The 26314-nt window shown below is 46.5% G+C and overlaps 1 protein-coding gene across 3 annotated transcripts in view; it reads right to left on the bottom strand.

The window, feature by feature from the left end:
• MID1 (midline 1) overlaps nt 1-26314 on the bottom strand; it is an 805692-nt gene that overhangs the window by 364272 nt on the left and 415106 nt on the right. For all 3 annotated transcript variants that reach the window (XM_078657585.1, XM_078657583.1, XM_078657584.1), the window contains exon 2: nt 25027-25748. In XM_078657585.1, coding sequence (XP_078513711.1) covers nt 25027-25692 — 666 coding nt within the window. In that variant the 5' untranslated portion in view covers nt 25693-25748. The remainder of the gene's footprint in view (nt 1-25026; nt 25749-26314) is intronic.

Genomic DNA, 26314 nt, shown 5'->3' with positions numbered 1-26314 from the left:
CCAGATTTTTGCTTTTTGCTGCACTGGTTTACGACTTTCCCTGGCTGTGGGCCTGCTAATCAGACCCACAGCCTAGCTGTTCTCTCTATCCAAATTGTACTCAGGTACTGAATTGGCACTGGGCCCTCTCCAAGTCCCTGTACCCAGGGCTGAGGTGCACCCAGAAGTCTCCCAGGGGCTGAAGCATGTATTGTGCCACCCCTGGATTGACTAACTAAAACTGACACAACTGGCTGCACGACAGCTGGGGCAAGGTGGTGTACTCACCCTTTGCTTTAGATATAGTATACCTATATCTAACCCTAAAATGGACACACAGATCTCCTATCAGTCACTCCTATGGCAGGCCTTAACAATCCTGAAGGCAGAGTGCTTGGAATCGTGTGAGATGGTGCTCTGGCATGAGCTGAGCCTGTCTGCGGCTTTCGGGATCTATCCCTTAGCCGTTTCCATGATATCGCATACCATATACTCTTAAGTGCATTATAATCCTCGCGGTTAGGTGCCAACTCTGGTATCGCTTTATCAAAACATGTCGAGTAAGGTGTCATACGAATTGGAATACTAACCCCTCGCCAATTCTGGCGACGGGGTTAGCATTCCACCCTTCTAGAGGGACACGACATGCATGTAACCTATAACCCGGTTAAAAGTCAGACAGAGCCTTAGCATCCACAAAATGGATGCTGCCACCGAGACACAAGTCTGCCCTCCTGCTGCTGGGAGTCCTCCCAGAGCAGGAGATAAGGACAAAGGGTTTCCTGCCAGGGGCGGTGCCAGCACCGTCCCAGACAGGGTTTTGTGTATTGTAGGTAGGCAGGGCTTTAGAGGAAGGTGACTGCACGTGGCACCCCGGTGCTCACTGTGCATAGGCTGGCTGGAACCAGTTCCAGGGTCACTCCAGACCCTGTGCTGGGGAAAAGCCCGCCAAGGAAGTGGGTGTAACCACCCCCCTCCCAGTCCCACCCATAGGGCAGGACTTAGTCGCGTGCCAGCCCCTTTTTACAGGATAAAGGTAGAGACTGGCCCCCTTCCAAATCAGATCATCTTTGAATCCTGAAACTACTTTCTGCGAAAGGAACTCAAGACTTCTTCCTAAGATTTCTCCCTTGTGACTAAGGAGTAGTCACCCTGCATCCGCAGGCACCATCTAAGAACACTGCGGTCTGCTGTAAGTCCTTCCTCCGGAATCCGACTGCCCAGCTCGACGAGAACCGGCTTCCCTGGCACCTCTGACCTCTACCCACCTCTACAGCCCAGCTGAGAACCGTGGGTGCGACGAGACCTCAAGGGACCGGCCATCTGCAAGACTGCACGACTTCTTTCCAGCAAGCCCGCCGAGTAATCTACTGGTGAGTGCTTTGGGGTCCGAGAAGCCCCGACTCTGAGCAGCTCCAGCTCCGAAGTGCAGCCCCCCAGCATCTCCACGATCTGCGTGGGGCCCTTCTGCTTTCCGCTGCTCACCGCGTTGTTTGGCTACTAGCCCGTTGGCTTGTGGCCTTCCTGACGACGCCCGACGACATTTCTGCTGCTGGTCTGGTTGCTCCAGACTGGCCCTTGCTACCTTCCAGAAGAGGAGCACCCCGGACCCTCCTGGTCCACTCAAGACGCCATTTTGAGTCCACCGCGTGGGCTTGAATTAGCCAAGGCTTGTTGCCCAATCCTGGGTAACTTCGACGCCAACGACTTCATCCTTCGTGGGACAGCTCGCACCTCCATCCTGGTCGCCGACAACGCCTCCTGGTCCGAGAGACTGCAGAGCCCAGCAGCGCCCACTCACCTGACTGCGGTGACTTCGCCCGGTGCCATCCTGGTGCCCACTTAATCACTGGCTGGTGATTCAAGAACTTGGTCCCCTCTGCTTTCAGGTTTTCTTCTTCCTTGATCCAGGCTTGGATCCATCGAACTTTCCTTCACTGGTCGCCTGCCAGCAACTTCTTCCTTCCAGGCTCTTGGTCCGGCAACGAGATCCCCGACGTCTTTTCAGACCTATGCAGCTGCAGCCCCTGGGCTAGGTAACTTCGGCACTCCGGTGTCCCAGCATAGCCTCACTATCCAAGGGTCAGGATCCACTGTCGTTTTCTCCCTACCAGGTCGGGTTCGCCCGTGAACACTAACTTTGTGAATTCTAGCTTCCATAGACTTTGTCCCGCATCCCGCGTGAGAGTGCACACTCTGCACCCGAGTCCCCTGGGCCTCCTAGTAGTAATCTAACGATTCCCTAGTCCAGTCCTAGCGATTCCAAAGCCTATTAGAACTGTTACTTACCTGCTAGTAATTCGCATTCCACTTTTAGCGTATATGGTTTTTCGTGCCCCTCGGGCATTTGTGTAACGTGCTAACTTAAAAGTATTTTCGTAAGAGTTTTGTTGTGTGCTTAGCTCCCTGTCTCATAAAGAGCCAGGGTAGTCTTGTTATAAATAAATACACTGTTTATTTTCATAACAACTTGTGTGGTGTCCTTTCACTGGGTGTTCAAGGGGTAATGTGATGGTAAAACAGCTGGCTTAACACGCCCTCTAGAGTCTTAGCCTTAGACTGCTCGTATCCATGCTACTAGGATAGCTGGTCTATAAGGTTGACTTACAACCAATCATCAATAAGGGTTGTTTGGACTGATATATAGTGATCACTAGAATAGTGAGCACTGCACATCAGGCCAACTTCTCACAAAGGCATTGCCGCAATCCATTCGCAAAGCGACTGTAGCCATGACGCCGAGATTCTGTGTGCCTCCCACACTGAAATATCTCAAATTAATGCACTGAAATAACTCTGCCTGGAACTAATCAGCTGATCTTGCTGCAGGGGCTGCTAATTGGCGGTCGAGACAGCTCCGATTGAAAGCAAATGAAAAAATGTACTTTAAACGGGAGAAAAACATGACATTTACAGCGCTGCACATTAATAACCTTACTTGTCTTCAAAGATTAAAAGGAGTTACATTCATATCCATGCTGGTAATTAGCCCCTCTAGATTTGAGGCCGCACGCTCCAATAAGGATTCATTTATTTAGTTAACATCTTTGTCTAGGGGCTGTCACTGGGTGCTTTTGGTGCCTACCGCCTCCCGACTGTGGGAATTCATTGCTAAGGGATCTTAAAGTGTATGAATGTGTGTAAATCTGTTGTCTCATCTCACAAAGCATGTTAAGCAACTGTGCAAAAGGAAGGGAGGGAAAGGAAAGGGGACTGCATCTCTAAGCGGCATTGGCAGCTGGCATCTACTGGGGAGGGCCAAAAATAATATTTAAAAACTTACCTGAAGACGAACACAACATCCTCTGCACCCAAAGTCTTCTTTCTTCGGCAGCAGCTCAGCCAACAGAAACTCCCTTGACCAATCCTGGTGCTGCTCTGGAAACCTGCACTTTCTCTAACCCAGCTGTCTTAAAACAGTTGGATTAGAGCGTAGCAAAATAGCAGGCCAAAAAGACATGCGCATTTTAAAAAGTGCATTACCAGCCCTCCCTGTGATGCCACTCAGCAGGCCCCACCCCGTCCGGATGCTTTGTTCGGGACAGGGGGTGAAAATTAAAATGGTAGTGAATTACCAGTTTATTTTTTATCTCTGGGGATAATAATAAGAGGGGCGATGCTCCTCTGCTCCAATGGAGGAGCCGCCCCTGTTTAGGGGTGAACTGTAGCTATATAGTTACTTGCTGATAAGGTGTTCCATGAAAGACAAGTCTTTGTTGCTTTCTTGAACCAGGGAAGCAAGTTCACTCTTAATGCAGCGTCTTTAGGGTGGGTTCAATGCCTGAAGTCACTTTAGGATTAGGGGGCTAGTTTTTAGCTCCTTACACACATGGATGCAAGGTGGTTCAGGAGGGAGCTGCATATCTTGGATTCATGGCAGAAAATGTGTCTTCTGACTTTCTCCTTAATACATGTATTGGTCTCCAGCCTGGCTGTGTAATTACGGTTTGTATTGCATTGGTGACCATAGACCTTGATCTATCTGACAGGTAGGATTGAGTGGTGGAATTCACTGCTTTGAAGGTGGCACATCAGAGTGCAAGAGATGCAAATAGTGGTCCTGAGGTAGAGGAGTGAAATGTGATTGGTCAGACACCACCAAGTTGCTCTACACAATGTTAAAGCGCTTCTGAGTGTAGAACCATAATCATCTTATTAATATTATCCCCAAATTTTGTTTTCCAATTTGCAGTATCGGATTTAGTCAGCCAACTCCATCCTTTCATAACCTTTACAGCAATAGGGATAATAAGTCATAATCCAGTAGGAGGTTCTCTTCCCTGAATTCACCCAATAGTAACAGGTTCCCAATGTGCAGAAAGACGTCCACCAGTTCTATCGTGATTTTGTGTTCACCCGGCTCCATACGTAAGGTGATTAAAGCCAGATCTAAATTTTTTTAATTACTTTTCACATGCCTTGTCTGACATGGTCTATAGTGAGTTTTCCCCTGTGATGTAATGACCACAGGGTGTCATCCAGTTTCCAATGCTGTACCTTTTTTATTGCATTATGGCCAGTATACAATTATAATGTCTGTTAAAGGAACTGCCCTCAAGACATCTGTAATCTGTGAACATGTTTTCAACTCATTTCCTGCGAATAAGTAGTGTTTATAGCAGATTGCCTGGAGCCCAAGCATTTTTCTTCAACTGGATCTCAGAAGAGGGCTCTTCATTTCTCAGATTCTTTTCATTCCATCTTATGATTTTTTTTTCCAAAAGAGAAAAAAAGCGAGAACAGTACTCTTCTTCTTGCTAATATGGTATTACCCTCTTTTCTTTTTCACTACATCTTATTCTTAATTGCACCCTACTGCAAGTCCACTAGAGACAGTGAAGTTCTTCTTTTAAGAAGTATGTAAAGACTATTTTGAGGAGGTGATTGGAATAGGCATCTGTTCTGAGAAGCAGGTATGAGATCTCCTCGCTTGAGGTGTAGACCACGCATATTTGCATTTCTGCAAAATGTGCAAACAAAAGTATGATAGGTAACTGTCCTCCAACAAGGAAGGACGAACATGCATCGCATTTTGAAGGCATCATCCTGGCCACACTTGTATATTAGCATTCGGTTTCTGCTCCACGTGTCACAATGCAGGCTACTAGGTCCAAGCCACAGGACGGCCAACGCTTATTTCGGTACACATACCCTAGGCTAGATCTCATAGGTTTCCCTCTTGTTCTGGGTTCACAAATAACTTCAACTTGAGCTGTGGGACAAAGGTAACAGATTGCTCTTGATTGGCAAAGGTTTAGAATAGTTTAGATACAATTGGCAGTGTGATTGCACAGTCGTAGCCATCCGGACACAAATCCTTTTCAAATTTTAGAATACATAATCATTTTGTCTCATAAAGATTCAGGCAGTAAATGTACGAAGGGGCAGACCTCCATTTTTGGCCTTGTAAAGAGGTACTTTCCATTTTAATTCAGCCCAAATGCTTTCCCTCATTAACAGAATCAGTCCGGATTTACATCACCTGACTACTTAAGGACCCACTAACATTCCTGAATGAGCGCCCAATTCTCGGTGTATTTAAAAGACGAACATTAAATATTGGCAAAAAAACATGCACAGGGAGAATCAGAAGAGATACAGTTCATTTTATTGGAATAGTATTACCTGATTCAGAAAGCTTTTGTTAGTCAAGCAGTGCCAAAAGTTCTGGAGGTTGCTTTCTTCCATCAATGGGCTCTTCTTGCATAAAATAGTCTTTCAGTACTCTTCAGGGAAAAGGGGATTATACTCTGCTATCCTTTTCAGTGAGTACAAATAGTTCTTTTTAGTTATTAAGTGGCGTCCTAAGGTACCGCTTTGCTAGTACCCTTTCTTTAAGACTGAAGTCTTGTGGAGCAATCACCTTTCAATCATTTCTATCGCTGTGCACTGTTTCTCCACTTTCTATGGCCAGTGACGAATAGTTGGAGGAAAAGCATTTCTGTGATTGACTTTGGAAATGTACTAGCAAGTCCTTCTCTTTCTATGCCACTGCTCTTGATGCACATCCAGTGTACAGTAGGAGCCCAATATGAGGGTGCAGACTATTGTCTTACTCCTTGTTGGTTCTGTGGTTAATAACAGGCAGTGCAGAAATGGGCACAGTACTCCTTCTCAATGAATGGCAGAAGCACTCTGGTGCCCGGTGTTCCGCTGCCCGGACACTGGAAAGAAAGCAGGAAGCAAGGCTGTCCTAGGACCAGAACAAAACAGTCTGACTGGAAGGGCAGACAAGTGACCAAGAAAACAGATGAACAAAGATGAGGATAGAGGATAAATCTCGGGGTTGAGGAGGCAGACACTGAGTCTTAGAGGATGGGGCAGGAACACATCCTAACAAGAGAGTCGTTGTCTCGCTCTCAGGCTCCATAATGCAGAGCCTCACTCCCAGAAGGATGAGATACTAGGGGACTGGATGCAGAGACTCTCTCAATGAAGAGGGCGTAAGGCCACCCTTGTAGCCATGAAAGGGTAGTCACCTCCCAATGTAAGGAGCCCTAGGGCAAACACCAGGACTACTCACCCCCATCAGCACATCGCCACACTTCTTCCGCTGCATACTGAAGGCTTGAATCTACAGAGCCACAAAGGGTAACCCCACATTGAGCCTATGGGTGTGGGAGAGGGGTAACTATACCAAAAACCTATCAGAAAAACCCCAGCTCAACCTAAAGTACTAATATAAAGAAATCAATGATCCATGGTATAGAACACCAGAATTACTCCTGATGTGTGATTGGTATGTATGAGATCAGCAGTTGTGGTCTTATTACAAAGAAACAATTGAGTAATGTATAGAATGTGTATATATATTGTGAAAATAATTAATTAATACATGAAACAAAACATTTGATTTTTGTAACTCTAGTGTTATACAACATGGATCATTGATAGATGATTTCTATGTAGAAGTAATACATGTTGAGAAGGAGTTTAGTTGATACATTTTTAAAATGCCTGAATCAAACCAGCGCCCATAGCTTCTACGATGTGCTATCTTTTTTTAGGTTTACTGCAGCTGTGGACGCTCTGCTGTAAATAATGTCAGAATGCGCTATACAACAACCACTACCGTTCTCCACAGGACTTACACTTCATAAAATAGTTCAAACACTTCATTGTGAATGTCAAACGTGCATTTTCTTTAGATCCTGAGTAGAGATGCTGTAAATATTTTAGAGTGGCACGCTGCATGATATCATTCACAGCAGGAATTTCTTTGTGCAAAACTTCACTGGTTCCATCTTTGTTCTGTATTCACTAGTTTTATCTGTTAATCCCTCGCCTGCCTTTAAGATCCTGTCCTAATATAAAGCTATCAGCATGTCTTCGCTCATGGCCCGGTCATCATATCTACGATGAGACTCCGGTCATTGGCGCCAAAGGCATCACCGGCAAGCTTCCACTTGCCACTGAATCTTATTTAATGTTGGGTGACAGTGCTGTCTTCCTTACTCTCACATGAGAAGTCTTTTAATGGTCAATTACTGGGTTTTTAGTGAATATCTTTTTTTTTTAGAGCTTTATATAGCGCAAACTAGACCTGAAGATATCAGGCATCAGAGCGCTGTACATGAGCACCAGTTTCGTTACAGACGGACACATTCATTTTTGTTAGGCACAGGGAGATTAAGTGATTTGCCCAGAATCAAAGGATGTTGAGTGTCGTTACCGAGATTCGAACCCGGATCCCCAGCTTCGAGGTCGAAGGCTCTAGCCGTAAAGCTACTTCCTCTCTCGCGCTTGAATTCTAAACCTTCCTACTGTTGGGTATGAACAAGTCACCTAACCACCTTCAGCTGTGTAACCTGTCTGAAAGTCCATGAAATGGCCGTGAAGTGGTTATTTAAAACAAACACGTCTAGTTGTGCATGTGACAGCATGTCCCCCAACATTTCCTAGATTGTGCTTAGTGACATGGAAGCCTTAACCTCTGCTAGGAGCGGCTTGTATCTTTCACCAACCCATTGGGTTGTTCCAATTAAATTCAGACTTCTTTGCACCAAGTTACCATCTTTCTACCTCTGTGAAAAGATTCAAATCGTTCACGTTTGGGGTACCCTGGGACTCCACCTGGACAGCGTTGTAACATCTGGTTCACCCTTAAACCTGGGATCCCCAATCTGATCCAGGTTCAAAACATCTGCCTTCCAATAGGAGACCTGCTATCAACGCCAGGGGATAGCGTCGCTGTGGCAGCTTTAATCCCATATAACGCATTATGAGATGGCAACCAGCAGTCTGTGGTACAAACCTTGAATGAAATGACCTGACCTACATATTAAAGCATGGGACCAGACGATTTAATTGCCACTAGTTGCAGTTGAAGTCATTTCGTTTAGCTTGCAGATTTTTGTTAAAAATAGAAATCCAACATTGAATTCTGTCTGCATGCAGGAAAGATGTATGAAACCAGATGCAAAATGTACTGAAGCCTGTGAAGTTTAATATTTGCAGCAAAGTCATCCCCAATGAGTTTGCGGGACTGTGTTTTATGCTAAACATCAGTGCTCAAAAATGCAATAAAATAAGAGTGCTGGAGCAAAATTATTTTTTGGGAGTCGGTTACCAGAGCTACCGAGTGGTAGGGCTGCCAAATACCAAGGCTGTCTAGTCTTAATTCTACTTCGTATCTCTTTTTTCCATCACCCCAAGCTTCTAGTCTCTTTAGTTTGCTCTTGCAGGTTCTTTTTTTTTCATCTTTGCTTTCTCCCTTTGTCACCGTTTTTTCTAGCTTTCTATTCCTCCCTTTTCGGCCTTTGTCTCTTACTTAAATTCTGAGGATGTAAAATAAGCTCTGGTCTGACATAAATGAGCGTTGTACGGCCCGCCTGCCCCGAGTAAGCTCTTCCAATAACCCACTGGGCAGCTATATTTTAGCAGCAGAACCCGTCGGTCGTCATTGTACTGATATGTATATTAGCAGGGTGCCTCTCTCAAGAGGATGACAGCACTTTTTGGAAAACAGAACTGGCTCCGTAAAGTGCCAGTGCGAGCAGAATGAACCCATGGTGTTGACAGCTTCCTCCCATAACACGCTGTAGCTTCGAGCTTCAGGAGCAAGTCTTCTCACAGGGCAGCCTGCACCTCCGCCCCTTGACGGAAAGGAGAGCCGACTAAAGTGGAGAGAGGCCTCCAGCTAACAACAATGCCTGGAGTTTCCAAGTGGGAATCAAATGTGCATATTACTTCAGCGCATTATTTATCAAAGGCTTTGCGCCTCAACCCTTGGAAGACAGATCAGATTCAGACCGAGTGTGGAAGTGCGCCTGCATGCTGGCTTGCCGTAGGGCAGGCAGCATCAGAAACACACAGAATTTAGTACCACACATAGGCCCCCATTATGATGGCGGTCGGATGAGCTTCCGAACACCATAATTGTGGATGGAGACCGGCCGACATGTAGTCAGCGGCTCCACCCGCCATATTACAGTCTGACCTCCGTGAAGGTGGTCGGAAACTTGCCTTTTCCAATTGCGGCTTGTGCTCAGGCCCGGAATAGGGCCGCAGCACAAGCTGAAACATCCATGCACCGTGTGCCAGACATCACAGGACATCCTAATCCCTACAGCGAGGCCACCACAAGCACCACCCCGTTTGCAGGGGTTAAGCTCTTCTTGTGCCTGTCGGAGTTGGGGGTCTTTCCCCCACCCAACTTGCTCCGACCGCCGGAATAATAATCAGGCGCTTGGGCCAACATACTGGATGTCGGACGGACCGCCACCAATGGCATGCCGGTGGCAGTCCACCCAACATTAGAATGAGACCCTGAGGGAAGTGGCAACGCATTATGTAAACAACGACCATTAGCATTAGATTTTTTGAAGTTCCTTAATTGGAGTAATTTTATCGTCCATAAAACTGAAGTGGGTTTGTCCTCACGCATAGGGAAATCATTTGCTTTCAGGGAAATATAGATATGATTACAAAGCAGTGCGACCAGGGTTAATGTGGCAGGTGCATCTATCCACTTATGGTCTTCTGCACTCTGACTATGTATGCTCCTCTTCCCTCTTAATTGCATGCTCAATACTTTGCTGCCTACATTAATAAATGTATTTCCTGGTCAGGAAAACGCCTTTCATAAAACCACACTAAGAACATCCACCTGCGGGACTCAAGCTGTCTGTGGGAAAGGCACTACTTTGTGTTCCACATAGGAGATTCAATTTAATTCAAGGCTAATGTTACCAGCAAAGTTAATCTACTGGTGCCACTCATCGAGATTTACTGCATCCTCCAATGACATCAGGAACCCCTCACTTTAGCAGCTTGAGCTGGGAAGGGTGGACGCCATTGAGGAGTGTTTCCCCCACTCCATCATGCTATTGCCTTGCAGTAGATTTTATGAGGGTTTGTTTGGAGACCAAAGTATAAGATAATAATAGCATGATGGAGTGGGGGAAACACTTGCAAAAAAAGAGCATGAAATGAGACAAAACGGAGGCAGGGATGGAGATAAGGATGGATGGACATAAGGATGGATGGACAGTGAATGGACGGACGAAGGCTAGAGGAGTAAATGGAGATATGGGTGGATGCATGAAGCGCAGAATGGACTGTGGATGGGGAGAAAGATGGCTGGAAGAAAGGATGAAGAGAAATAGGGATGGACAGATGGAGAGATAGGAGGAAATCAAAGAAAAGAAAGAATGATGGCCAAATGCATTGAGAACTGAGATTTAAAAGATGCCATCTGGCCACATTGATTTCAGAATTCCCTCAGGAAAGCACGTGAACAAGTGCCCAACTCGCTTGCCTCAGCCACTCATTCAATGCATTTAAAATGTGGTTCAAAATGTTAATTTTCTGGCTACTCCTAGGGTCGTACTGGCCTACACGGCTATCTGGCAGTGCCAGTGGGCTAGTCTGCTTTGTTGTGTGGTAGGCTGGTTTTGTGGCTGTTTGAGGGCTGGCGTTTTTAAATATCTTTAAATAATGAGTAACAGCAGTATTAAGCACCACAGTGCAGTCTCCGGATCTGTCATCTCATTGCATGTAGAATGGATGGACCAATCATACTTTGTGGGAAGACAAGCTAGGATGTGTCAATATTGTTATCTTTTTTTTTATAGGGGAACATAGTGAAATTCCCTGCTGTATTCATCCATTATTACCAAACACATTGTCCATAGCCAGCACAAACACATGTTGGTCCCCATTTCTCAGAACCCACCCAGACAGCATGTTTTAAAAAGGCAAGAAGTGTCCTGAGAGACAAATGTGCCAGGTTTTAGGGAGAGGTGGGCGTGACAACAAAGTAACATGGAGAGCCGAGCTGAGCGTTCATGCTATGAAAATCATACAACAAACTTGACTTTTTTTTTTAATTTTGAAGGGATGTCTTTAACATGTGGAAGATTTGACACTAATAGGGCATATTATTGCACTGCACTCAGAAGTACTTATTAAAAGTGTTATTTTTGTACAACTGGAAGTCTGACCCCACATTATTCGAAAGTGCTTTCATACGCGGTAATGAAGAAAAGAGTTTGGTGAAATAAAATATTTGCCTGATAACACAGTTTAAGCAGGAAGCCGCAATGCGTCTACGTTGTTTGGTTTTACTTTATACAAATCAGCCAATAAATGAGTATCTATTAGTCTTTCCTTAGGCTAAAGCCTTGTTTTTACTTCAGTGCACTTTGAAAATATAGCACAAGCTGAGTATGGCCATATCCTGGGTAGAGGAAGGCAGGTAGGAGCCACATGAAAGCTCAGCTCGTTATGGGCTCGAGGTTCCAACAGGACCTTGAGTTGAGCCACGCCAAGCTTCAGGCTCGAGCCTGGCTCAAGCTTTCAGTAGCTCCCTCACCTTTAGTTTCAGGCCTCCGTGTTATTGAAGGGGCGATAGATTATTACGCACCCCTGTTGGTAATGGCACCAGCTCACATTTAATGAGCAGCATCAGCTTCTTCACCAAGGCGGAGAAGCATAGCCCCAATGCTCTGTGGGCTGTTTAAAAAGGAAAAGCAAAATGATAACGCAATTTTATTATCATCTTTATCATGTTATTTTTTGTAGTGGCTTAGTTCTAGGTGCAGGGTGTGGCTCTCTCTTAACTGTGAATTATGGTTTGGCCGGCTGTCTTGGGCCAGCCAAACTGTCATGCGCACTATGGATGTTCTCCACCTGACTGCTATCAGCCTGTAGATAAGTGGTTTTTTTTCATCCCCACTTACCCAATTAAGTAGCAGCCACCACTGGTAATCAGTCCCTATTTGCCTGACGACATTGTCAAATGCAAATACGATAACATCATTGATTATTTTGCTATAACAGAGAGGCATAAGGATCGCGAGAGGCGCATAAACTGTGTGCCCCAGAGGAAGTGGTGGATAATTGATACCCCTGACAGCACCCTTTGAAAAGGGAGGAGGGGTCTCATGGTGGGTCTCGTAAGGAGTCTCTATCCCTCCTCAAAAGGAAGACCGTGCATCGGCTATGAAACACAAAGCAGTGGTCTCAAACAGTCACAATATCTAAGTGCAAACTTGCCTGGTTTGCACCTGCCCGGAGAAAGGTCATTTTTAGGTCGTGCCTGAGCAGGTTGTGCGCTCCTCTGCGAGGCATGCTGTATTTGAGTATGGACTTGAAGCCCCGCCCATTCTCTGCCCATATTTGTCATTGGAGTGTGCCACTGTCCTTCGTAAATGCTGACTTCTGATTTGTTAATAAGCTTGTTAGTCCCTCCTTAGTACTGCCTTGTCTTCATTTGTAACCTCCCATGTGGACTGGCCTTTTTAGGTTTCGCCCTGGCCGTAGCAACTGCGTAGCAGTTGCTCCGCCCAGGGCGAAATCTTATGATCCTACATATGGGGCTTTGGTCCCGCCTCTGTCTTCCATTGGCTAGCTCCATAAATCGAGGCTAGCCATTGGAAGAGATTGGCTGTCAATCACTCTATCCCCTCAGAACGCGATTCGGGGGCGTTTCTGGGTCTTTTTTTAAGTCCCGCCCCTTTTTTCGTCATACCTTTCTGGGATCCGCCCCACTCCTGCATCTTGTTCCCTGCCGTGTCTTTTTCCCGCCGTGAAGATCACCGCCGCCAGCCTGGGGATCCTGTGACGCGCTGTCCCGCCCCCTCAACCCAGGGCCGCGCTGCTATTGGCCGCTCATGTCTTTTTCCCACCGTGAAGATCACCGCTGCGAGCCTGGGGATCCTGTGAGGCGCTGTCCCGCCCCCCCCAACCCAGGGCCGCGCTGCTATTGGCCCAGCCGCGACCCCGGAAGTCAGGCAGGCCGGGGGCGGGACGGCAAGACACCCGGAAGTGACCTCCCTTCCCCAGGGATGCCCCGGGGTGCAGTAGCAGAGTCCTGCAGCCGGCGCCTTCCACGGGGCTCCCAGGAGTGAGGGAGAGCCCCGCGCTGCAGAGAGGTGAGCCTGCGCAGTTTCTGCTTCCCCCAGGCGGGAGGAAGCTGTCTTCAATCTCGCCGTCAGCCCTCACCAAGCTAACCCACACCCTAGGGCACCCTACACCCACGGAATCATTAACTTCAGGCAATTTAAATGAATCACCCGCACCCTCAGAACCCCTCATCAATTACCCCCCAAAACTCCCAAATCCCCTTCCTTTTACCCCTCTCTCTACTGGCCCTCACCCCCTGGGTTACTTTGGTCAATGTTCCAGTTCCCCCCCTCACCCGAGGCCCCTCTCAAAGCAACTCCACACCGAGGCCCCAGACTCCTCACTGTAACCAACAACAACCATTTGACCAGTTGCTGCCCGCAGTGCGCATTGCTTTGTATCTCCCTCTCTGGGGTTTGCCTCTGACTCACCTCGCAGCGCCCATTTTCTTGATTCCAGCGTTCGTGTCAGCTGGCCGAAACTTGTTCACACTCAAGCCAGTCGTGACTTCTCGACGCTCGTTTCGAGTGATTCCTGTTCCTGGGCCTGACACCTCAGCTTAGTCCGCCAGCCCTCCTTACTCTCCGACTCCGCAGGCCGGCCTTTGTATTTATAGCGCCTCCCGGTTAAGGCTCCTGTCCCTCCCCTGACCTCATCCAGGGATGGCGTCACATCCCCACCCCCACCCCTGCCATCGTCACGTTTGTTCCTCGGCCGCAGGACATGGGATAGGACATGGGATGTGACGGGGAGGAAGAGACCACGCTGGGCTGTTACCAGAAGAGAAGGGTGAGGAGGAACCCTGAAGCAAGTGCATTAACCCCTTGAGCCAGTTATCCTACTGAGATCCGACTCTGCCCCATCCAGAGATATAGAGCTGTGCAGCGGGTGCATTAACCCCCTGGGCCAGCTATCCTACTGATATCAGACTGTCACACCCAGAGAAATAGAGCTGTGCAGCGGGTGCATCAACCCCCTGAGCCAGCTATCCTACTGAGATCCAACTCTGTCCCATCCAGAGATATAGAGCTGTGCAGCGGGTGCATTAACCCCCTGGGCCAGCTATCCTACTGAGATCCGACTCTGCCCCATCCAGAGAAATAGAGCTGTGCAGCGGGTGCATTAACCCCGAGCCAGCTATCCTACTGAGATCCGACTCTGCCCCCTCCAGAGAAATAGAGCTGTGCAGCGGGTGCAATAACCCCCTGAACCAGGTATCCTACTGAGACCCGACTCTGTCCCATTCAGAGATATAGAGCTGTGCAGCGGGCGCATTAACCCCCTGGGCCAGCTATCCCACTGAGATCCGACTCTGCCCCATCCAGAGACATAGAGCTGTGCACCGGGTGCATTAACACCCTGAGCCAGCTATCCTACTGAGATCCGACTCTGCCCCATCCAGAGAAATAGAGCTGTGCAGCGGGTGCAATTACCCCCTGAACCAGCTATCCTACTGATATCAGACTGTCACACCCAGAGAAATAGAGCTGTGCAGCGGGTGCATTAACCCCCTGAACCAGCTATCCTACTGATATCAGACTCTGTCCCACTCCCATCCAGAGAAATAGAGCAGTGCAGCGGGTGCAATAACCCCCTGAACAAGCTATCCTACTGATATCAGACTGTCACACCGTCCCAGGTCCCAGGAGAGGACCGGACAAGAGGCCAGCACCAAGCGGGGGCTCTCCTGTGTGAAGAAGAGCCCCGCTCCATGCCGCAGCACCAGAGAAGAGCCCCGACACAGAAGACCCGGTGAGTGTGGGCGTCTTGACTCCGGGGGCATTGCTTGTTTTATTATTTGACAAAAATACTTAAATGATTGGACACAAGGGGTGCAAGTAAGAGTTCACAGTTTGGGGTGGCAGGTGTGATTTACTACCCGAAAGCATGGCTGAAGGTTGGGAACCCATGGGCACACATGCCAACATTTCAGAAGAGGTAAGGGGGAGATTTGAAAAAAATGAACAGAATCGGGAGAATGCATCCGTCTACTGACTTCTTTTAAAGCAGAGGAAATTTCAGGCAGGAGACAGCCACAATTAGTCACTTGTCTGCTTTAGAAATCTGGAGTTTCCCGCCTGATTGAGGTCTGTTTACAAATATGGACGGTAAGACTTGGGTAAAAATGTTAGCTTTTGATTTTTTTTACCATGAACCCAGTGTTTTATGTGGGCCGGGTCCTGCTGGTACGCAGCACCGGCAGATCTAAAAAGCAGCTGCTAAAACGAGTTCCTATCGGGCTCTCCGTTTTTGCCCTCACCCTCAGGGTGAAAAATATAAATGTTCACTCTGCAGCAGTCCTTCACTGTATATGATGTGACTCGCTGTGGTTCTTTCACAGTCTCATCATTACAAAACGGAAGCATTTTCAATGTTCTGTACAACAAAGCCAAGGTTGTTTCTTATTTATCTTACAATCACTGACAAAGCCAATAGTCCTGGCTTGTTGTAGGTGTAATGTTACTTATTGCATTCTACATCTGGAAGCAATGACAGAAGCAGCAAAATACCAGCGTGGGGGTCCGGGGGGCACTATGTGCGCATATTTTTAAGCCACGCCCCTATTGCATCTGCCCAGTAGTTTCATTCCATGTAAAGCCCTGCTGGCGCCTCCAGATGCGCGTCTAATTCAGATATTTCCGCTGCAGTACAATGCTCTCCTCATTAAGGCTGCTCTTTAGTGTCACATGCAAGAGCGTGAGGGGGGTTTGGAAGGAATCTGAAATAGTAGGGACTGCTGTCATTAGTAACTGAAAAGGAATGTTATTTTTTGTGTCCCTTTTGCGGTAGTCAGAATAAAATAAACCCTGATGGGCCTCTCTTTCAAGGTGTAGTTCTGGTTAATTCTTTGCTGCTGCTGTGAAATGCTGTTTTCAGCCCCTTGGAGCTCTGACACTACTTCCTGCCGGAGCCTCTGATTGGGCAGTTTTGTTGTAGAACATTCTGCTCTTGTCTTAAATGTGAACACTCAGGGAGTTTGGAATTAACTCTTTCTCCCAGCCTCGCAGACTGAAACGTATGTGTCTGTGTGTGTGCGTGCCTGGGCGTGTGTGCGCATCTGTGTATGTGTGCATGCCTGTGTGTGGTTGCCTGTGCATGTGAATGCATCTCTGTGTGTGCGCATCTGTGTATGTGTGCCTGTGTATGTGTGCGCATCTGTGTGTGCATGACTGGGCGTGTGTGTGCATCTGTGTGTGTGCGCCTGTGTATGTGTGCACATCTGTGTGGGGGTGCGTGCCTGGGTATGTGTGCATCTGTGAGTGTGTGTGCCTGTGCGCATCTGTGTGTGTGTGTGCGCCTGTGTATGTGTGCGCATCTGTGTGGGGGTGCGTGCCTGAGTGTGTGTGTGCTTTCCTGGGCGTATGTGCGAATCTGTGTATAGTGTGTGTGTGCCTGCCTGGGTGTGTGCGCATCTGTGTATGTGTGCGCCTGTGTATGTGTGCGCATCTGTGTGTGTGTGTGTGTGTGCGTTCCTGGGCGTATGTGCGCATCTCTGTGTGTGTGCGTGCCTGGATGTGTGTGCATCTGTGAGTGTGTGTGCCTGTGTATGTGCGCATCTGTGTGTGTGTGTGCGCCTGTGTATGTGTGCGCATCTGTGTGGGGGTGCGTGCCTGGGTGTGTGCATCAGTGAGTGTGTGTGCCTGTGCATGTGCGCATCTGTGTGTGTGTGTGCGCCTGTGTATGTGTGCGCATCTGTGTGGGGGTGCGTGCCTGGGTGTGTGTGCATCTATGCTGTAAATAACGGGTGCCCGGCTACATATTGTATAGTTGATGCAGTGCACAGGGTTAGTACAAGAGCGATGTGCACTAATGAACAGGTGTTTAAAAAAAAAAAGACCTATATATATGCCCAATCTACCATGGGCAAACATTTTTGGACTTGTCGGTGGGTGCAAAAGTGGACAGTGCCAATCTTCCACTGGCTGATAGGTCCTTAAATTAATGAGATGATTGTGTCACTTGTCCTATTATCAAACTCGCTTGGGTCAGTGTGGGCCAGTTGATCATAACTCAGCCCAGCACTAAAAACGACGTTTTAGAGGCATTCTAAAGCAAATAAAATAAAAGATGGGATGAAAACTGAAGTTTATCTTGATTGAGACAAGTTGCCAGTCGGATAACACCAAGGGAAATGCATTACATCTAGTCTTCCGGTCTAGCTTAAATGCCACTTTATTGCCATGTATGGCACATCTAGATTATATCTTCAAGAGGGACAACAGGCTTAGGGTTAGGATGTAAAATTGTAAGCTTTCTAATTGGTGCTGACAAAAATGAAATGTGATCTGTGATGTTTAGATACTGCTCTGTTAGTTTTTTTTCCTTATGTCACTGCTGTCATATGTTTTTATTTATTATTTTAAAGTGACTGTATTTATCCAGTCCATAATGGAGTCTGTCAATCATTGTAATTGCCTTTGTACAAATGTAGCAAAGTCTTTACTCAATTTAATGAATTTGGCAATATGAAGGGCTGAGTTGGCCCTGCCATAAGGGCACAAGAGATTTCAGCAGCAGTCACTTAATGTGCAGAATGAGCTTACCAGTTGAGATAAAAATTTGTCATAAACAATGTCAATAGCTCTAACTTTTTCAAAGGCGAAACCGTTGCATTGTAAATGCTTGTTACTTCTGTTGTTACACGGTACATCTTATTTACTCTGTAAGCACTATTTTCTTTAATGAGTTTCTCCTACTGCAGGCACGACATGCTTCCCTGCAACATTCAGCACGCCATGCATGCTTTCACCTTCCAAGCAGCCTGGGATAATGAAGGCCGCTTTTTAAAATTAAATAGGTCTCAAGCTGACCAGCGTTTGAGCTACTGGCATTGTAGATGACAATGCCTTTTATTTATGTGTTAATTATGAAAACAGGTAACTAAAAGGCATTGTCATTTACAATGCCAATAGCTTAAACCCTCGCAAATGCGAGACCTATTGTATTGCAAATGCTTGTTTGTAATTTGGTGCAATGACACAATCTGTGCCTGTGGAATCCCCAGTGAGGGTGCAAACTGTCAGTGACAACGACTATGCTCTGTTTTTAACCGGGGACCAGATGCAGGCACAGTCATGGGTATTGGGGAGCCTTTCTAGCCAATTTCTAAACGTTGGACCCAAAAATGGCAGCATTTCAATGTCCCCAGCTACAGCAGTCTGTTAACAAGAGCTCTCTAAGGTTGCCCTGTTGGGCCAAAAGCTATCTTCTTCCCAGCTTCAATCTTTCTTTCATTTTTGATGGAGGATTTCGTTTGAAATAGCTATAATTCCCCAGTTTTGGGCAACTACACCACTAACCATCTCAATAGGAGATACAGCGTTAGCCAAACTGCAGGTGATTTAAAACACCGCAGCTAGGATGGTTTTGAACCGCCCCCCAGGATCTCCATCTCTTCCCCTGCTTAGAGAACTCCACTAGCTGCCAGTGAAAAAGAGAGTTCTTTTCAAGATCTGTTGTCTCTCCTTCAAAGCCCTTAACGGGGATGGCCCCCGTTACCTACAAGAGAAGCTACATATGCATACATCTGAATGTAACCTTAGATCAAACTCCCAGGCCCTTCTCAGGGTCCCACGTATCCGCTTGAGCCGTACAGGATGCAGAGCTTTCTCATACGTTGCCCCCAAATTTTGGAACTCGCTACCTGAAGTGCTGCGGAAATCAACATCTCTACAATCCTTCCAGAAACTACTGAGAACGTTCCTGTTCTAAACGTTACAGTGCTTCGCAGAAATGACTCCCATGAACCCGCCAGATGTCTTCACCCAGGTGAAGCGCTGAGATGCCCCCGGGTGATTCATTCGCTATACAAAAACCCAATAACATAACATAACAATACTATCTTTATGGAAGATGAATATTTGAACAAATTATTCTTCAAGGCCCTTAACAAAAGCTAATAAAATATATTCACTGTGTACTTGATCCCCTCCCCAATCCACTGAAAAGGCACACAGGCAGTCTCTGACACAAGTTACATAGAGGAAAATTCAATTTTGTTTCTACAATTGTTTTCCATAGCAGACATTTTTAGCATAGGACATCTTTTTGCCACCACTGCTGGAGCTATGAGGGAGGAAAAGATTGATAGCAGCATTATCTCAGTTTCCATGAAAAACAGGACTGTTGACTATTCCCTAAATCAAAAAGACTCACTTCTAAGGCATACCCTTCTTTCTTGGTCGAAATAATGCAGTAGGCCCCTCAATAATATAAACAAGATCATTTTATCAACTTCAAGTCAACAAACTCAAGGCCTTTCACTTCAAGTACCTCAACCAACCATCTGCTTTACCTTCATGATTTAGGTACTGGATGGCCAAAGATTTAGTACAGCTTTCTAAAGGAAGTAAATGCCCATTTTATGTACTACCTACAAACGGTTACAACGCGAGGTTCTGTGCAACATACTTAAGCTCCTCTCTTGACTAAGGAGCATGCGCTCCTCTGCAAGGAGTGAAATGCCATGTGAATGTGGCAATGCCCCATGACACCGGTCCAAGTTTCAACACATCTCCAAAGATATATCTCTGAGAGCAGTAAAAGAAAATGCAGGACTCCACCAGAGAGTGGACATTAAAGTTACTGCTTGCATAATGCCTCAGTGTCTTGCATCAAGGGATGCCAAGATATGCTGCTTCTGCTTCACCGCTGTGCAAACAGGAAAGCTATATTAGCACTGCCAGGCGAAGTAATTTGAATGGTGTGTTTCCTAAGTAAACAACCTTTCTACTACCACACCACCAACCAGCCATAAACATTAAGGTAAATCACATCTGAAATTCAGTGTGGCTGGGTTGTACGTGCAGAGCTTTTAGGGCACCCGTGCTCTATGTGAAGAAGGGAAACTTATCCTCACCCTCTCATCCAGGGAAAACAACAAATGCCCTTGTCTGCAGGTTTGTCGTTGGCCCTAGCCAGGAAGCTCTTTTAGGGCATACAACACCAACAGCGATTTTTTTTAAAGTGTGTTCCAGCCTCATTTTACCAAACTTACTAAAAGAGACTGATTTGAGCTGTGGTTATTCTTTCTCTTTGGGGTCAGGTAAAGCCTATTGGCATTCATAAAAAATGTCACTGTTGGTCCAAGAACATGAAGTTTTTGTTTTTCTCCAACTGTCTCCAGGATGGAGATCATTTTACTTTGGTATAAGTCATTCCCCCGCAATACATTTAAAAATTACCACACTCTAGTCTTTGGTCTTACTGTCCTAATCCGTGAACCAGCTAGAAGCGGTTTATTTTTTGCAGGAACTCTACAATTTGTGGTGTAGTTATTTCTGGACGTTCAAGTGGCACCAATTCACTCGAAAGCAGTGCTCAATCAACAACATATCTAGGGGTGGCTCACATCTAACGCTTCCGACCACTCGTGGTTTCGCTTCCAGACAACCGGCCCTAGGAAGGTCCAAGTGCGGTTTATTTAGGGTTACTCTGAAGCTATTTAGATTCAGGTTTTGAAGACCCCACTTCCCCTGGGGCTCAGTGGAATGAGCACTTCAGCGGTTTCCAAGGGGATTAGCAGGGTCTTCAGTAGAAATATGAAAATACATTTAAAATGTTCATGAAACCTTTTACATTATCTGCTGCAAACCATCTGTCAAGTTACTCAAAACCATTCAGATATTGCTAAAAGAAACTGTCAAAAATATAAGCTGAACACCAGATGTTCCTGGCATCTCTCTGGATTGTGTCCTTTCCTTCACTGTTTATTGTCATGCTGACACTGACAGACTGTGCTAAGTGAAGTCAAGCTTTTTAACATCGTTGGTGGTCTGCAGTTTTAGCGCTAAATTCAAAGATAAGGGTGGCTCGGGATGAAGGATAAAGTCTAATGTGGGCGCCAAAGAGTCCAAAAGGATGTGGAGAGGACGGAAGAGGCACCCCTTATTGGTGGAAAAATGCCCTGTGTCCTACAGGATATCTACAACTGCCCATCACCAATGGAAAGCAGTCAACACAACTGGTGCAGTCCAGCATTCGTTCGTATAGGTGTTGACCTACCAACAGCAGCTTGTGGTACCACAACTAGCCATCAAGGACATGAAAACTGGAAGTGAATAGGTTTTAGGTTTACGAAGAACCAGAAGCCTAATTTTAACCTCAGTGGTAATAAAGCAATAGAGAACAAAAATGGCAAGGCGATAAGTGACTGCACGTGGAATTAGAAAAGGAGCAAGAAAGAAGACAAAGGCAGGAGAAAAATTAATGAGAAGAAAAAAAGTAAACCGTGCAAAAGAAAATGGAGATGGTAAGAAGTCAGAGACAATTAAAAGTAAAGCACAAAAGAGGAAGACGATGAAGGAGAAGGGGAAGAACATCATGTGATGTGAGACAAGAAGAAAAAGTAAAACAGACTAAAAAAAAAGAAGGCACGATTTTTAAGAAGAATCAGAAAAATGGAGGCGTGGGAAGAAGGAAAGGATAGCAGAAACTGGAGAATCAGAGGGATTGGACTCTGAAAATAAGTAGATGAATACGGAGAGCGAGAACAAAACATGGAGATTGAGAAAAGTAACTGGGGTAAGAGAAAGGATGAAAGTGGAGAAAATGAAATGACAAATAGTATTAGGCAGAGAGCGAGGAAAGGGAGTTAGGGCGCCCAGACACTGACATGGAGGAGATAAGGAGGCGAGAAAAACAAAAATTAGGGAGGAAGAAAAAACAAAGGTGAATGCGTAGGAGAAGAAAAATCAGGAAAGGATGAAGCAGAACGCAGTTCGCAGAATAGGGAAAAAGAGATGGAGGTTAAAGAGATAAGAAGCAGTAACAAGGACAAAGACAAAAGAAATGGCGTCTTAGAAAATTAGAAGGGACAGGGAAGGGCAGAATGAGGAGAAAAGAAAGAGAGACTGCGAGAAGAATGTGAAGAAATAAAGACAAAGTATAAAAAGTGAAACATGAGAAAAAGGAGGACAGTGATTAAGAAAAAGTGTTGCCTGACAGGGCATGGAAGAAGGAGAAACTTTAGATGATAGACTCAGCTGAAGAGTGGAAAAACGGAAATGGGCAGACCGGAGAGTGTGGAAGAAATAAAACTTGAAAAGTGGCGGAGGATGTGGGCTAGGGAAAGAGGTGGAAATACAAATTGTGAGCAGAGGGAATAAGAGAAAGAGAAGGTGAATGAGAAGATGGAGAAGAAGAGACCAGGAGTTTTGAGAGCAGAGGAATGGGCAAGATTCAGAAGTTAAAGGAGACGAAAGACATGAACAATAGACAGCACCCTTTTAACGCCTGCATTTGTTCTAAGGTGAAATTCCTTCCATGAAACATCAAAATACTAAAAAGGAGAGCTCACATCCCGTCGGTTTCAGACTCACTGCAAGAACTTTACCATCAAAATCATACCTACGAGCAATCACTCCAAAACCCTGCAGCGCTGCGAGACCCCCAGCCCATACCTTGGGCAGAGCTCACCTTGGTGTAGACTGAGGGAAGATGGCAATCAGGTGTCTAGCTGACCATTAGTAACTCTGACCAACGACCCCGCCGCTGCCAGAGCCAACCTTCACGAAGGGATGAAAGATGTAGACGAGTGGATGACGACCAGCCGCCTGAAACTGAACTCAGACAAGACGGAAGTCCTCATCCTGGGCTCCTCGCCCTCCGCCTGGGACGACTCCTGGTGGCCCCCCGCCCTGGGCACCGCACCCACACCGACAGACCACGCACGCAACCTGGGCTTCATCCTGGACTCCTCCCTCTCCATGACCAGACAAGTCAACGCCGTCTCCTCGTCATGCTTCAACATCCTGCGCATGCTACGGAAGATCTTCCGGTGGATCCCCATCGAGACCAGGAAGACGGTCACCCAGGCCCTCGTCACCAGCCGACTGGACTACGGCAACGCCCTCTACGCCGGAACCACCGCCAAGCTCCAGAAGAGACTCCAGCGGATCCAGAACGCCTCAGCCAGACTCATCCTCGACATCCCCCGACGCAGCCACATCTCCGGACATCTGAGAGACCTGCACTGGCTCCCCGTCAACAAAAGGATCACCTTCCGTCTCCTCACCCACGCACACAAAGCCCTACACGATCAAGGCCCGAGCTACCTCAACAACCGCATCAACTTCTACGCTCCCAAACGCCACCTCCGATCAGCCAGCCACGCCCTCGCCGCCGTCCCCCGCATCCGAAGAACGACAACAGGAGGAAGGTCCTTCTCCCACCTGGCCGCCAAGACCTGGAACTCCCTCCTGACCGACCTGCGCCTGACCCAAGACCACCTCTCCTTCAGGAAGAAGCTCAAGACCTGGCTGTTCGAGCAGTAGCAGCACCCCCCCCCCCCCCCAAGCGCCTTGAGACCCTCCGGGTAGGTAGTGCGCTCTATAAATGTCCTTGATTGATTGATTGATTGGCTCCAGGTGGTTAACACAGCCTCACAGTCACCCAAGCTCCTGTGCACAGGAGACAAGGCCATAGAAGGCTGTGTCAGAGGAGACACTATAGTACCGAGGAGGCTTCCACCTTCTTTGGACACCAACGTCTGCAATCTCTGATTTCTACCATCAAGGCAAGACACTTCATCCGAACACTGCTTGGCACTCAAGGGCTTCACCACTGAACATAATAGGTGCCCCAAGCATTTTATCGGAGACTCCTTTTTTTTCCATGCCCAAAATAAAATAATTTATAGAAATGGCAAATAGCATTCTGACATTCGGGAGAAATACATTGTTCGAGATCATCATTGCTGAACTTGTCAAAGTCAAATCAAGTAGCATTTATTTACTATATTGTGGACACACTTGAACTTCTTGGTGCAAAGAAAACAAAAAAAAACATAGACTGCAGAAAAAGATAATAAAAGCAAATGACAAAGGAAAGGCCGACAACTAGGGGGCACACAGAACTTTTTATACTTTTTATTCTTATTTTTTTTCCCAAAACATAGCTTACTATTAAGTATGCATTAGCAGTTTGCCATAATTTTTATTCCTACTCATTGCGTTGCTTTCAGGCAGAGACTAATATTCAGCCAGGTTGGGGAAAAGCAGGTAAAAAAGAATGTGCATGCTTGCTAAGTTTGCTTGTCTTAAGACCTACAGATAAACAATTTAAAAAAAAATCTCATTGTGTTTTGACAGTGCAAGCAGAAAATACAATGACAATATAGTGCTCACAATGAAGCTCCAGAGGGCTGCCTCATATTCAACTGCAGTGCTGCAAGTCTTTGAATTATTATGCCAAATACCTTGGTCCGTAACGAAAACCAGTAACCGGTACACCAAGGGGAACCAATGGGAACAAGGAGACATTCTTGATGACATCTCAGTGGAAATACTCCATACGCCACAACATAAGAAACATTTCAATAGTACAAAACTAATAGCAAAAGAATGCCGCACTCACCACTCAGAGAAACACAAACCTTTCCACCCTAGCCTGCTGCAGATGAAATGTGAACTGTGTGTTCAATCTACAATCTGCTTTGGAAAGTGTTCTTTTTTAACTACTTTGTGATGAAAAGCCCAGAATTTTTTGTCAGCTTCTGACGTCAGTCAGTACGAGAAAACTAGCATCAGATAATGCGTAGGCCCAACATTAACACAGCGAATTGTAAACATCAGCAAAGATAGTACCACCTTACTCCTACATAACATCTACTACACCATAGTTAGTACCATTGAAAACAAGTCGCAAACTTGGCCACAATTCTGACTTCATGGCAAAGACGTAAAATGAAACGTCACTGACCTTGAGTTTGTCGTATCGATCACTCAAAGCGGCCACTTGATGATCCCTATGTCGCCCGACCAGTTTGCACAAGGCACAGATTAATTGGTCATCAGTCACACAGTACATGTTCACTTTTTCATCCTCGTGCTCCAGGCACATTAGGCCCCGGATATGAGAGTCCGGGATGGGCTCAATCAAGCGGTGGCCAGTGAAGGGCTTCTTGTTTGGGTGAGTGGCCTTCAGGCACTCGTCACAGTAGGACACCTCACAGGTGACACAGGTCTTCACAGCCTCGCGGCCCTGGTCCTGGTCACAGAACTGGCACAGCACTTTCTCGTAGGAGCTCATGCTGCTGTTTTTGTCGTAAGCCACCCGCTCGCGGCGAGTCTCGCTCGGGGAATTAGGCCCGCTCACTGACGCCTTCTGGAAACGGTCAATGATATTCTGCAGTGTGACGTTGCGCTTGAGTCCCTCTAAGCCACGCTGGCTGAGGGTGATGACATAACGGCAAGTGGGACACTGGAAGGCACTGATCGATTCAACCCCTTCGTTGGTGGCACAGTGGGAGACCAGGATACGATGCGCACAGTTGAAGCAGAGGCTGTGAGCACAAGGCAGCAGCAGTGGATCCTCAAACAGCTCCAGACAGATAGGGCAGGTCAATTCCGACTCCAGTGTTTCCATCTTCAGGCAAAGCTTTCTTGTGTTGTCTGCGAAATCCAGGGATGATGATCAGCTATCTGAAATACAGTACAAAATATCATCATACAAGGGAATTGAGGGCAAGCTCACGGGTGGAAATGTCAATTTGTGCGACTACTAACATAAGTCAAATTTATATTTACATCAAAGCTCTTTTGATTTACATTTAAAAAACAACGTATACGTTTTATTGAAATGATCAATTTTTTAAAGCTGCACAACACCCCACACCTTGATGTCTCTGCCTCCTGATTTCACCTATTTTTAAGTATCTTCCAATCATATTGCAGGATTCGGTCCCACACAGTATGGTAATGGAAGACACCTCAGGCCATCAGTTATATGCCATCAATGGCCAGAGCAATGGCGGGATGGGCCTTAGAGAAGAAGTCAAGCCCTAAATGTTTACATTTTAAGGGTTATACTTCCACTATTTCAGTAAGTAGTTAAACTAAAAGCGATAACCGCATGCTAATCACGTTAAAGGAGTTTGTGCCTTGTCTGGGAGCTCAGTTTATTTAACCAAATGTGTTTAATATAACTCGGTTTTTAAAGTTATTCAGAGCACCTGAAATACAATACGCACACAGCATACTATGTCACC

This window comes from Lissotriton helveticus, chromosome 8 (assembly GCF_964261635.1).
Source record: "Lissotriton helveticus chromosome 8, aLisHel1.1, whole genome shotgun sequence".
Classification (NCBI taxonomy): domain Eukaryota; kingdom Metazoa; phylum Chordata; class Amphibia; order Caudata; family Salamandridae; genus Lissotriton; species Lissotriton helveticus.
Note: the sequence above shows the minus strand (reverse complement) of the source record. Positions and strands in the feature narration are given on the sequence as shown.